General features: G+C 42.0%; 1 protein-coding gene across 2 annotated transcripts; it reads left to right on the forward strand.

Moving 5' to 3' along the window:
• Positions 1-1,115: 1,115 nt before the first annotated feature.
• cul4b (cullin 4B) lies at positions 1,116-13,748 on the forward strand. 2 transcript variants are annotated; one of them, XM_086221968.1, is made up of 21 exons: positions 1,147-1,201; positions 1,581-2,030; positions 3,804-3,919; positions 4,575-4,678; positions 4,802-4,871; positions 6,958-7,031; positions 7,116-7,278; positions 7,473-7,562; positions 8,693-8,775; positions 8,851-8,918; positions 9,092-9,210; positions 9,936-10,128; positions 10,212-10,316; positions 10,407-10,517; positions 10,606-10,691; positions 11,238-11,345; positions 11,432-11,545; positions 11,633-11,738; positions 11,829-12,001; positions 12,391-12,543; positions 12,650-13,748. In XM_086221968.1, the coding sequence occupies exons 1-21, from the start codon at positions 1,156-1,158 to the stop codon at positions 12,743-12,745; spliced, it is 2,628 nt and encodes an 875-aa protein (XP_086078094.1). In that variant the 5' UTR covers positions 1,147-1,155; the 3' UTR covers positions 12,746-13,748. The 2 variants fall into 2 exon arrangements, with proteins under 2 accessions (XP_086078095.1, XP_086078094.1); XM_086221969.1 differs by having other exon boundaries at positions 1,116-2,030.
• Positions 13,749-13,914: the final 166 nt, after the last annotated feature.

Below are 13,914 nucleotides of genomic sequence, written 5' to 3' on the forward strand. Positions count from 1 at the left end.
CATATTGTTTTTGTGAATAGTTAGTGACACCAAAGTGAATTACAGAGAAAATTATGACATGTGGGGCTGCATGGTGGTGCAGTGGTTAGCACAGTGGCCTCACAGCAAGATGGTTTGGGGTTTGAGTCCCGGCTCGGGCGCGGGATCTTTCTGTGTGGAGTCTGCATGTTCTCTCCGGGTACTCCCACAGTCCAAAGACATGCAATTTTGGGGACTAGGTTGATTGGATTCTCTAAATTGACCGTAGGTATGAAAGTGAGTGTTCGTCTCTGTATGTTGGCCCTGCGATGGACTGGCGACCTGTCCAGGGTGAACCCCGCCTCTCGCCCGTAGATGCTGGGATAGGCTCCAGTCCCCCCGCGACCCTTACTAGTAAGGACTAAGTGGAAGACAATGGCATTGGCAGTTATAGAAAAACATCACAATTATGGCCATGTAACTCTTTCATTATAGAAGATGAAGATGGATGATTATGACATGTCATGTATGCTTGCTACAAGGTAAATAAAAAACAAAATCTGTGATATCATTGGCAGTTATAGAAAAACAACACAATTATGGCCATGTAACTCATTCATTATAAAAGCTGTCTCCTTCAACTTGCATTCCCATGTACTATTACTCTCATAATCCCAGAATCAGAATCAGACTTATTCCCTGGTAAAGTGATCCGATCTGAAATTATAATATAAAAATAGATGGTGAAAAAGAATTATACGTGTAATCATTACATTCCAAATTTACATTTTACAGATATTTATTTGTCACACACATACAAGAATGCGATACAATGCAAAAAGTAATTTGAAACACTTTTTTTTAAAGATTTATTAAAATAATAACTAATATCCCTTTTTATTAAGAATGCTTTGTTGTCACCCGTTTAAACCCCGCATCATGAAACAGCAATTCATTGCAATGATTCCAACTCCGTTGCCATGAAGATGTACAAGGTTAAAACTAAAACTACTCAAGTATAATTAGTACTTATTTATTGACGAGTTGGTCTAAAACGGAAGAAAAAAAAAGTCTAATATTAACATGGCGCCATCTTGTGGGAAGAAGCTATTACTGCACGTAATCGGTAGAAAAAAACACGCTGTGCAAAAGTACTTTTGTACAAAGTACTTCCGGTGGGGTCACTGACTAGTTTTTATGAGCGAATTTTCCCCGTGTTTACCGACGTACATTAAAGTATCATGTGAGCTTATCTTTGCTCTAACTTCATTTATTCTCCTAATAATTATCTTTAACGGCCGCCCGGCTGAACTACTCCGTCTCGACGAGTCCACAGCGCGGTTAAACGAGCGAGGCGAGAAGAGGAAGCAATAGCCGACCATCTTTCTTCTTATGCCAGCAATAACAAGAAAGAGACAAGGCTAGGTACAAGTGGAGCAGTGTAGTTTTCAATTTATTGTCTGTTTTCTTCGGGGGTGAAGAAGCAGGGTGAAGGCGCTTCGTGTTAAGCTAAGACCAACGCTCTCCGACGCTGAGCTCATCCTCCGGCTAGCCTGGAAGTTTCGGATCAGAAGACTGGCTGCTAAGAATTAGTATTCCCCGTTTTTTCATGTTTCCAACAGGTTTATCTTCCCCTAATCCCCCACCACCGCCAACCCAGGAGGCTAGACCAACGGCTACTGATGTCAAAAACGACAGCGGTAACATCACATCTCCAAAGAAGAGGAAAATAAACGGCTCCGAGAGGGAAGACACCACCGACACGATCTCCTCTTCGCCTCCGAAGACCCTGAATTCTTCTTCTTCCTCCTCCTCCTCCTGCTCTCCCACTCCGGTGCACATCCAGAAGAAGTTGAGGTTCGAGGATTCGGTGGATTTCATTGGACTGGATGTGAAAATGGCTGAGGAGGCTGCTGCTGCTGCTTCGTGTTCCAATAACAAAAGCAAATCCGTGTTCCTACCCGGTGGCGTGGGGCACCATGCGAACGGACTGACCAAAACCGCAGGCTCCGGGACCTTTTCCAACAGTAAACCCGGTGCAGCCAAGAAACTAGTCATCAAGAACTTCAAAGGTAGCAGATAACAGTAGTGGACACTGCGAATCATACTGTAAAACTGTCTGACAGCAAGTATATTTTAATGTCAAGTGATGACACGGTCCTTGACCCAGAGGTGATGTCCCTGCCGGTGATATAAAAGTAGATGGGAGTTGTGGACAAATTATTTTGTCCCTAAAAGCTTTATTATCATAGAAAAATGACATGCAAGGTAGATTAACACTTCCATTCTTTATCACTGGTCTGTAGAATCAGAGAATGGCGTTAAAATCTCACCAGCCATGACCAGAGCTGGATCATGTCATAGACATGGCATTCATATACAAGTGAAAATGAGGAGGGATGAGTGACACCAGGTTATTTGATTATTTATACAAACTAGCATTGATGGCCAGATAATCAGCAGTAGGATTGAGTAATTAATTGAATTTAAATGGAAATTGCAATATTGTTGTTTAAAAAAAAAGAAGTAGGAAGTGTCGTGTTTGTGCGAGACTAATTGTTTATTAGTTGAATATTATGGCGCTGCAGAGATGCTCAGCCTGCTCGTCATATCCCACAGAAGTCAGAAAACATATATGTGTGATGCAAATGTATCTTTTTAAATGCTCGATAACGATATCAGGCAAAAGTAATCAAACTCATTTAACTACTCAAGCTGCCAAATTAGAAAAAAGCAGCACTGTAACTAGTGAAGAAGACTCAAAATATCACTAAAATCATTGTGACAACATTAGTTTTGTTTCAACCGCAAATTATCTTATACTGTTGTTTTGAAGGGATGGAAAGTGTTATCAGTTCTCCTCGTCAGTCCCGTTCCCATACGCCAGCCTCGCCACGTTAGGTTTAGGTAAACAACAGGCCTACGCTGGCGTGACCTGGACGTCGTAGGGAAAAAGCCTATAACTTCTGAACATAAGCAAATAAATTACAAGGCTTGCTAACTTTTCCATGTCGTACACACCTCACATTGTCTAGTGTCAGATAAACGTGCAGGCAGGGATAATAGCAACTGATTTGAAGTTTGAGGGCGATAATCTTGATTGTCAGGGTGTGCAACAATGATTCCTAGTTGTTGATTCCCATCCTCGGAGCTGTTTTGATAATGGTAGAACTGTAAAACAAACCAAAAGCAATTCAAATTTGATTCCGAAATCAAAATTCCACTAAAAATGCACCAGTACTGGCAAGATCCGTAATCTGACCCCAGAATAAAGTACGTGGAAATGTTTTAAGACATACTTTTTCTACTATTTAATTGCAAATATTTACATAACACATGGAAAATATGATTGATTCTTACAGCGGGCAGGAGAGGATTTAAAAGTGTATCTCGGATGAAGTATTACAGCACAGCCCTCCTGGAAACGTGAAAATCTTTTGTATGTGTCATCAAGTTGCACACAACTGACACTAAATTCTTTATTTGTTTAGATAAATCATCATTGATGATCGGGTAGTCAGTCGTGGTCATTTCATTCGATGTCCACGAATGTCTAAAAATGTCTATAACCAGCAGTGTCGACTAGGAATTGCTTATAAACATATCATAACTAGTATTTAGCTCGTGAAATATCACCAAACTCACTCTGTGATTTATCTCAAGTTATAATGTGGTTTTTAATAGTGGAATTCATCAACTTTTTCTCACATACTCCCACATAGAGCAGCTGGTAGTGCTGTCACGTGACCACTGACATAGTAGTAAAGGTCCAGGGGGGTCCGCTGTCCAGGCCTGCTGAAGTGCAGTGAGTTCAGAGTATTTTTGTGTTTTTATTTTGCACTCAGAAAAGCCCAAGTTGCCAGAGAACTACACTCAGGAGACCTGGCAGAAGCTGAAGGAGGCGGTGGAGGCCATTCAGAACAGCACTTCAATCAAGTACAATCTAGAGGAGCTCTACCAGGTACCACGCTTAGACCACTGGGGGCCCAGGGTTCGGTCCACCCCTGGTATGAGTTGGGGCGGACTGAAACATGACTTGTGATGGAGTACACGGTCATGTTTTGTCGATAAAACTGTCCTGCAGCATGTTGATCATCCCTGAATTGCTGTGTCCTGATCCTGGAGCTGTAGTGCAGAACATGACGTCGTAGGCTGCTCTGTTCACCACGCTGTCATCACTGTTACAGCTGTGAAAACGGTGGCTGTGGTGTCTCTAGCATCACACAGCCCTCCCAAAATGACTCGTGTCGCTCTCAGAGTTTCATCCATTTGCTCTGATAATATTTGGGAAGTTTTAAGAGCAAAACGTAACCCAAAATGTGTATTTTGCCTTTTAAATGCTCAGAAATAGGTGTTTTTAAGGTCACAGAGATGTTTTTCCCCTCCTGTATTATTTCCTTGCTACTCCACAATGTAGAAAGATGCAGCTGCTTATATTTAGCTTGAAGCTGATGGTGTCTGACACAATAACATCTCTGTAGAAATTCTAATTGCATATGAAAATGTGATGCACATCAGCTTCAGCTTTGATAATGTGATATTATTCCCTGGTTATTAAGTTCCCGCCAAGAAAAACAACCTTTTAATCCCCCTTTTTTCTGCCCCCCTCCCTCCAGGCTGTGGAGAACCTGTGCTCTCATAAGATATCGGCCAAGCTCTACAAACAGCTGAGGGCCGTGTGTGAAGACCACATCAAGGCACAGATCGATCAGTTCAGAGAATATCCTTCACACTGTCTGCTTAAAGCTGACTTACTCTTTCTGGCTGTGCGATTGTTCAGCATCTTACAAGTGCAGAACACTCATATTGCAGGAAAACTTTTTTCCTGAACACCTCCTCTCACGGATGCCCTGGACAGCGTGCTTTTCCTGAAGAAGATTGACAAGTGCTGGCAGGATCACTGCAGACAAATGGTACGTTTGGTAAAGTCGACATTCCTGGAAACGAGTGTGCCGTCAGATTTTTAGATGGAGTTTCTCGCTATGATGTGACTTCAAAGGAAAAGAAACACCCAAAGTCCTTGTTTTCATGCAAAAAAAAAAAATTTCTTCCTAACGTGAACTAAAGCTCTGTCCGGAGTCGATAAACCAAGTGCTTATCTGATCCAAATTCCAATTTCATCTGTTCTGGTTAATAATTCTGCAGGTCAGTAAAGAAACTCTGGAAGCAGAAAGATGGAATTTTATCCAAACAAGATTGTATCGTTTGGAAATACTTGATTTGTCTCTGCTGAAGGCTTCATCTGAACTTAAGGGTTTCTGTTTAAATGGAACGAGAACTGTGGGCGACTTCTGTTGAAATAGCTTTTTTTTTTTCTTTTTTTTTTTGGCCATTACATAAAGGCGAAACTTTTAATAAGTTGATGAAAACTTCTAATCCCTTCCATGACACAAGCTATGAAAAAGCTGTGACGTATTCTTCCCCATCAGTCACTGCAGCTGTGTCTGTTTTTACATCCATCCTGACTGGTTAATGACCACGACTTTAAACTTTAGACTCTCAGTTTGTAACTTAGGCTTCCACAGAGCTTCCAAGTTCAAAGAAGCGCTCCTCGTTTTGAAGTTGTTTTAAAAAAAAACAACAACAACAAAAAAAACCTTAGAATTGTTGCGCTTTCTAAGAATTTCCCCGTCACAGTTGAGGCTAGATTTGGGTTAAGTTAATTTATTCAGAAATCATCTGAGCCCTGATGACAGCCCCTAAGGGGAGCAACTATTACGAGCTGGGTGGATGGTTTCTAGGAGGCTCCAGAGTTTCTTAAGCACAGAAGAAAATGCTAGAATGTCAAAGAGGTCGGCGAAATATTCTCCAAATACTCAATGAGAGTGCGTTATTGAGGCGGTTTATGTGAAATCATAATGTTTGGAGATGATGTTGTTTGTGATTGCGAGAAAGATCCCCTCCCTGTCACAATAACGGCAGAAAAGAAATGAGAGAGATCACAACATGGAGATATGTGACCTGTCGCCGACGTCCACGAGCACCTTCACTGTCTAATACGGTGATGCAGTTCATTTTCATATCCACGCCCACTGATAGCATGGCTCAAGAACTACAGTAACTAACACGGGTAACCAACACGTACAGATTTAACAGCTGCGAATGAGAAGCTGCACAAACAGGCACGTATTTATTCAGCAGAGATGTTTATTCTTTCAAACAACGTTCAGAATGAAATGATATCATGTGACCTGTCCATGTCCATTCTGTGCCGTTAAAGGCCAGTTCAGACCAAAGATTCACGATGCAGCTGAAACCTGCTAGTTAGGAATTCTGAATGCCACCTCTGCGAGCTTGTTTGTAGCTGATTAGCTGTGGCCTCTTGTTCTAAAACCAGCCACTGGCTACTTGATAAGATGAGTTGTTGGCGACGCCCCCCCCCCCCCCCCACACACACACACACACACACACACACACACACACACACAACCATTGCTAGAATATTCTCAGAGTGTTTGTAAACTCGGCCCCCGAGGTCAGATGGTGCACCCTATTCTGCTCAAGACTTGGAGATAACCTCTCAAGGAAAAGTGAAATAAAACTGTTTCGGGCATTTCGGGGAGGATCTGCAAACTTGACGCCAGTAATATGAAAGCACACGGAGAAGTTCAAAAGACTGACCATTGCATGAATGTTTGCCGTTGCGTTGTTAAATATCTGTTTCTGCTCAGTTAATCTTTCAGTGTGTTCGTTTGTGTGTATTCAACCACATGTTGCTACGGGCAATTTGTTTTCCTGAGCTGATGCACTTGATTTTGATCTGAAGATGGAAACAGCAAGTCAGAAGTATCAGACCGTGAAGCCCCCTCAGACGTCAGAAAGCTCACGCACAGCTACAGAAAGACTTCACAGCTCTTTTCGTCAGCTGAGAGTCGTAGCACTGATTTTTGAGTGAACCTGATGTTGTGCCCCCCTAGTTTCAATCCAACAGGAAGGTGGTCAAACGCCTCACGTCTGTACTGCTTTTGTACTCATTGTCTGTTTGTCTTTCTTTCTCAGATCATGATTAGGAGTATATTTTTATTTTTGGACCGCACCTATGTTTTACAAAATTCAATGCTGCCATCCATCTGGTGAGTTTTCTCCCCAAGTTCCCTTTCTGTGAGTATTTACACTGAACTGAATGTTGGTGTTGAACGAGCTGCTCGTGTCTGCAGGGACATGGGTCTGGAGCTGTTCAGGTTCTACATCATCAGTGACCTGAAGGTTCAGAGTAAAACCATCGATGGGATTTTGCTGCTCATCGAGAGGGAGCGGAATGGAGAGGCGATAGACCGCAGTTTGCTGAGGAGCTTGCTGAGCATGCTCTCTGACCTGCAGGTAACCGCATGTTTCTAGTGTCAGCAGTAGAAAGCCCGGATCACCTGAATTTCATGCTTTTTTTTTTTTTTTTTTTAATCCGCTACTACAGTGAAAGTGTGATTTTGGCAGTTTGTTTGTGGCTCCTGGTGTGATGAGCTGTCAGTCTCCTGCTGACAAATGCCTTTAATGAAACCTGTCTCCGGCCGTGACAGATTTATCAAGACTCCTTTGAGCAGCGCTTTTTGGAGGAAACTAATCGACTGTACGCTGCAGAGGGACAGAGGCTGATGCAGGAGAGAGAGGTGATTTATGTGATGCTCACACACTGTGTCCTGGATTTTTCCAGCTGCAATGAATAACTAGATAAATGTAAACAATATATTTCTGTCTTATATCTCTGGCACAGACACAATATCTCCTGACATATGAAACATTAAATGCAACAACAGAGATTCCACCACAGACACAGAAACATAAATCAGTCACATCCAATGTTTCTGCCATTTACCCTCAGTGGCTCATGCATGATTCAGATATGCATCACATGTTCTTGCTGGCAGCTTTGCCTCCTCCTGATGTTTTGTTTCCCTTTGTTTTAGTCAGATGGTTATAACATAGAATACTAGCTAAGAAATGGTTCTGTTGTAAGCTCATTGATACTTCTACTCTGTGAAATATTACCCCCCCCCCCCCCACTTGTCAGTAACTGCCCAAGAGCTGTCACTTTTAGTAAAGTAGTACTCATTGGAGGCAGATGGCTGGAGGCTGCTCTACCTGAGGAGGTATTCAGTTCTGAACTCTGTCAGTTATTTGGCGTTGTGATGTGTTAACTTAAGGCAGCTTCCCTGGTTGTTTTACCATGTCAAGTTTTGACTGCTCTGATTTTCTTTCCCCTCAAGGCTGTTAAACATTGCTTCGCTGTGTTTGTGAACACTGAGTTAAGAGTCCTTTAAAGCTTCCTGCACAAATGAACTTTCAACTCTAATAAAGCGCTATGAGCTCATGAGAGTATGGGAGGTGGGAAATGAGACACCATTTTCTCCTTTCGGCTTTTACTTGAGATTTTTATTCAAATTGTTCCTTTATTTGACATAGTTGATACAAATTTTCTTCTTCTTTCTTTTCAGTTTTCTTATCTATGTTTTTTAACCCCTATAAGTTATCACACTCGTAATTGTAAATGCGGTTTCTGAACCCTCACAATGAGTGAAAAGCAATTTATCTCCTCGATGTTGGATGGATCCTATTCAGATTCATTGGTGAAAAGCAGCTGCTGACACACATGATATAAATGTGCTGTTTCATGTAGAAGGAGCTCTGTCTCATTCTTCATGTAGGCTTGTAATTATTTTTTGACTTTATCTCTTTTATCAGTCCTGTTTTCATCTCGGTGTGGATGTAAGTAGCATAGTTTTGTCCCTCATTCTTGCAGGTACCAGAGTATCTCCATCACGTTAACAAACGCTTGGAGGAGGAGGCCGACAGAGTCATCACATATCTAGACCAGAGCACACAGTGAGTGTGGGGACTTCGGGATTCACTGTAACACTGTGGGAGGATAGTATAACAGGAGCTGCTCTTTACTTTCAGAAAACCCCTCATTGCTACTGTGGAGAAGCAGTTGCTGGGTGAACATCTCTCCGCTACTCTGCAAAAAGGTACACGGCAGTTATTCCTCTTTAAAGTGACCCTCAGGAGCGTATGCATGAAGATGTACCTACTTCAGAGTGGACCTTTATTATGAGAAAGAAAAGAAAAAGAAAATCTTAGGGTGGCAGCTGGAGTTTGTCAGCTCATGGTATGTAATCACTCTGTTGTGGAACATTTCCAGGGCTTACACACCTGCTGGATGAAAACAGAATCCAGGATCTCTCTCTTCTATATCAGCTCTTCAGTCGAGTACGAGGTGGTGTTCAGGTCCTCCTGCAGCACTGGATAGAGTACATCAAGGTACGTCCACTCAAGTGAGGGGACAGACCCACCTCTCAGAGGCTGCTTCTCGTATTCTATCACATTTGGAGATTTCCATATTTCCCAGGGCTATCTAGCTGAAAAATGTTATCAGGATAAAATGTTTGATCTCAATTAATATGGATATGTTTGGATCATTTCAATTACTTGTTTTTTAATAAAGATCCAGAGAAAAGGGGTTGAACTCAACCACTTTACTCATATTTTTTCCCTTTTTTATTATGATGTCTTCACTCATTTTCTCACTCTATAAAGTTACTGTTGTGTCACAAGTTGATGGTGCAGCTGAAATACTCGTATACTTTTATATGATTTGCTATGTGTGTTACTCGTTTCAAGCTTCATCCTCAACAGACTGTTTACTTTTGTTCCTGCACTTAAAGTTTGCGCTCATCGTATGTGCTTTTATTGTTGTTTTTCCTTTTGTTCATTTGAATTAAGCTAGCGATCCATCGAACCTTTTTGCTGTTGATAAACGGCAAGTTGACAATTCCATGTTAATGTTTAGGGGCATCTCCCAGTTTTGTTGTGCAGTGGTTTAAGTCACAGATCAAAGTCCAGATAAAAGTGCTCTCCAATAAATTATACATATTTAAACAACCATTTAGGTGCAGTATTTGGAAGTTGGCTACTGTTTTGTCATCGCTTGGGCTTCGTCTCGGCTACTTTTGGTTTTGATGGGCACTTTCTTCCTCATCTTTTAGGCTTTTGGAAGCACGATTGTAATCAATCCTGAAAAAGACAAGACGATGGTGCAAGAGTTGTTGGATTTCAAAGACAAGGTGGATCACATCATCGACGTGTGCTTCATGAAGAACGAGAAGTTTGTGAATGCCATGAAGGAGGCTTTCGAAACCTTCATCAACAAACGGCCAAACAAGCCTGCCGAGTTGATAGGTCGGTGACTTTTCCCTCATTAGACGTTAATGCACTGTCCAGCATTTTTATCCTGAAGAAAAATTAACGAATGTCCTTCACAGCCAAACACGTTGATTCAAAGCTACGGGCGGGAAACAAAGAGGCAACGGATGAAGAACTGGAGAAGATGCTGGATAAGATCATGATTATATTTAGATTCATCTATGGTAATTCAGTCATCACATTTGCAACGGTTGTGGTCGCCATTGGGAGAAGTATTAATGTAGTGATGACGATGATGATGATTTTCATTTTAGGAAAAGATGTTTTTGAGGCCTTTTACAAGAAGGATCTGGCTAAGAGGTTACTGGTGGGAAAAAGCGCCTCTGTTGATGCTGAGAAATCAATGTTGTCAAAACTGAAACACGGTTGGTTTGATTCTTCTTCCTCAAGTGCATTGAAGTACTCGATGTAAAGTCGGTAACAGCAAGAATAATGTCTGACATCTTTCGTTAGAATGTGGAGCAGCGTTCACCAGCAAACTGGAAGGAATGTTCAAAGATATGGAGCTCTCTAAAGACATTATGGTGCAGTTCAAACAGGTAAGAGCAACTGCGGTTACATTTATACCTGAAGGTGATTTTTAGTGGGAAGTCCCCTGACAAGGAGAAGTAATTGTGCAGTATGTTGTAGTCCTCAGCTCTCCCCAAATCAGCAGAGGGGGTGGAGCAACAACCAGGACAGCCTAGCATTTGGGTAGTTGGTAATGTACAATTTGGGGGGGGGGGGGGTGTCCAAAAGAACCAGAAAACCTTGACATTTAATTGTTCTCCAGGGGTAAAACACTTAAAAGCTTAAAAGATAGCATAGATATGTAATAAGAATGTTTATCCAGCCCAATCATCCTAGCAGAACTAATACAATCCTGATGAGCCTTAAAACACATCGATCGTTTGCTCAACATGGCTGAACCAGATTCCAAATCCTCACCTGAACAGAACACCCTTCACTTCAAAAATAGGACTTTTCAGATCAGCAAGTGTGTGTGGTTTCAGTCTGAATGTTGTCTATCAGATCCAGTGTCCTGCAGTGACGTTAACAGATTGTGGCAGGTGGATGTCAAACGTGTCTCGTCTGTGTGACTGTAGTACATGCAGTGCCAGAACATTCCCGGCAACATCGAGCTGACGGTGAACATCCTCACGATGGGTTACTGGCCAACCTACGTCCCGATGGAAGTGCACCTGCCTCCTGAGGTTTGAGCTGAGCAAATGTTGAATTGTTTATAACCTGCAATAAATATGCTCAGTGTTGCTTTTAAACGCCTGTTATCGGTGTCCAGATGGTGCGACTGCAAGAGATCTTCAAGACTTTCTACCTGGGCAAACACAGCGGCAGGAAGCTGCAGTGGCAGTCAACACTGGGCCATTGTGTCTTAAAAGCTGAATTTAAAGAGGTGGGCATCAAAGAATTCTCTGGGGGTTCTGCTTCAGTCAGAGAACACTAAATGGTACCTGTCCTCTTGGTTTTGTTCTCACCACAGGGTAAGAAGGAGCTGCAGGTTTCACTTTTCCAGACACTTGTGCTGCTGATGTTTAATGAGGGAGAGGAGTTCACGCTGGAGGAGATCAAACTGGCAACGGGAATAGGTACGCAGCATCACCTCAGTAGCTCCCTTTCAGGAAAAAAATCTGTGTTATTTTCAGCCTGTCTGATCTAACACACCTGTTGGTTTACAGAGGACAGTGAACTACGTCGGACTCTGCAGTCGCTGGCATGTGGAAAAGCTCGAGTCCTCACCAAACTCCCCAAAAGTAAAGATGTAGAGGACGGCGACAAGTTTTCCTGCAACGATGAATTCAAACACAAGCTTTTCCGCATCAAAATTAACCAGATCCAGATGAAAGAAACGGTACAGCTATGGTGTCTCGATGCTTTGGTGTTACTAGAAGACTATTTTCCTGTTTGGTGTCTTGAACTCACTCAGCCTTTTTTGCCCCCTGCATGACTTGTGTTGAAAACATCAGCCATGTACTTTTTAACTTGAAAGCTAATGTTGACAGACAACTGACAAAAGAAAAACAGTCCAAACCCTTGAATGCATCTTCCACGACAAGCCAGGTCTTCTTTACTCAGTCATACACTCACACCGACGCCGTCGGACCATTAACAACACACGCAAATGCGTTCCACTGAATGTATGAGCTCAGGCACGGAGGAAAAATATGTGTCTGGCTCGTTCTGAATTCTGGAATCACCATTAACTCTTAGCAATAATCTGAACTGATTGTTTCTCTGTAGGTGGAGGAACAAGCCAGCACCACCGAAAGAGTTTTTCAGGATCGGCAGTATCAGATTGATGCTGCCATCGTGAGGATCATGAAGATGAGAAAGACTCTGAGCCATAATCTCTTGATGTCGGAGGTCTACAACCAGCTCAAGTTTCCTGTCAAGGTGATTCACACAATTCTGTTTTTTTTCCCGGCGTTTTTGCTTAAATAAATCCAATTTTCACTCAGAGCGTCTCATCTCTTAACATCCTCTTTGTCCTCCCTCACAGCCTGCTGACTTGAAGAAGAGGATAGAGTCTCTTATCGACAGGGACTATATGGAGCGAGACAAAGAGAACCCAAACCAGTACAACTACGTGGCTTAGGGAATGATAAGTGACAGAGAAAATGAGATGCAGACGGTCACGACGGGCTCCGAGTTCTTCTGAGCGATCAGTCTCCAAATCTTTTGCCCCAGTTGATGTTAATCATTATCATCTTCAGCCCAGCAACCGACAAGTGAATGGATACTGCTCCACAGGATTTTTGTCAGGGGTCTTGTGATTCCGTGGACTGCATGTCCATTAAAAACAGAATATTGTCCACATTTCTCAGTGCCTGAGATGATTGGGCGACCTTGGACAGAAAACGAAGACACGCAGATGTTGTTCCGTTTGCTTTTTTTTTTTTTTTTTTTTTTTTTTTTAATGGAGAGGGAAAATATTTATTTTCAAACTTAGATTCTTCTTTGTCCATAGTTTGAATCCATATGCTCTTTGTTATAAAGTCACCTGTTCTGTTCACTCAGTATCACAAGTTAATGCTGACACGCCTAACAATGCTCTAAATGTATCACACTTTGGAAAGAAAGCAGATCAGAAAAATTAAACGATGCTTGTTTCCTCAGTCACTCTTAATACGGGACAATCGGACGAACATTTATTGCAGAAAAATTGGTTGAGATCTGTGTCAAACAAGTGATCCTGCAGCAAAATTTTCAAACTACAAAGCCATGGAGGCATTTATGAAAACTGTGATCATGAATATACAAACAACATAAATTAATGAGTACGTGCCAAAAAAAAAGGAGCACTTCTTTTCTTATTCAAGCTGCTAAAACACTTCAGTTGTGCTAGTTGTGTCTTTAGTTCTCATGTATTTCTTTGTATGTTTTTGTACAGTACATACCTAACAGAATTCTTGACACCACCATTGCAGTCAGCTAGGTTTTTTTTGTTGTTGTTGTTAACCCTTAGCATAAAAGCACAATGACACAATTTCTTGATTTTTTTGTTTTGTTTTTTTTGTTTTTGTTTTCCCCACCCGTGTCATTCACCACACACCCACACACTAGATGTGGTCCATTGGGGCTTGCAGGCTTTGCTGAAAGTGAAGGGGGGGGGGGGGGGGGGGGGGGCTGAGGAAAAACATGATCGATTAGACATGCTCTTGTTTGTATGCGTCTGATAGGTTTATTGCTTTAGATTAAAATATCTGTTTCAATCATGTTTTCTTTCTTTCATAGTTGTTTCCCCCCACATTCTTCCGATTGTGT

Source organism: Aulostomus chinensis, chromosome 13, assembly GCF_037954235.1.
Source record: "Aulostomus chinensis isolate RoL2024-O1b breed Wild chromosome 13, RoL_Achi_v1.0, whole genome shotgun sequence".
Taxonomy (NCBI): domain Eukaryota; kingdom Metazoa; phylum Chordata; class Actinopteri; order Syngnathiformes; family Aulostomidae; genus Aulostomus; species Aulostomus chinensis.

Bases quoted from the DNA above. Each gene is read 5' to 3' on its own strand.
- cul4b (XM_086221968.1), top strand. From the start codon at position 1,156: ATGAGCGAATTTTCCCCGTGTTTACCGACGTACATTAAAGTATCAT. The intron at 3,920-4,574 runs GTACCACGCTTA...CCCTCCCTCCAG, and splicing joins ATCTAGAGGAGCTCTACCAG to GCTGTGGAGAACCTGTGCTC. The intron at 10,518-10,605 runs GTTGGTTTGATT...ATCTTTCGTTAG, and splicing joins GTTGTCAAAACTGAAACACG to AATGTGGAGCAGCGTTCACC.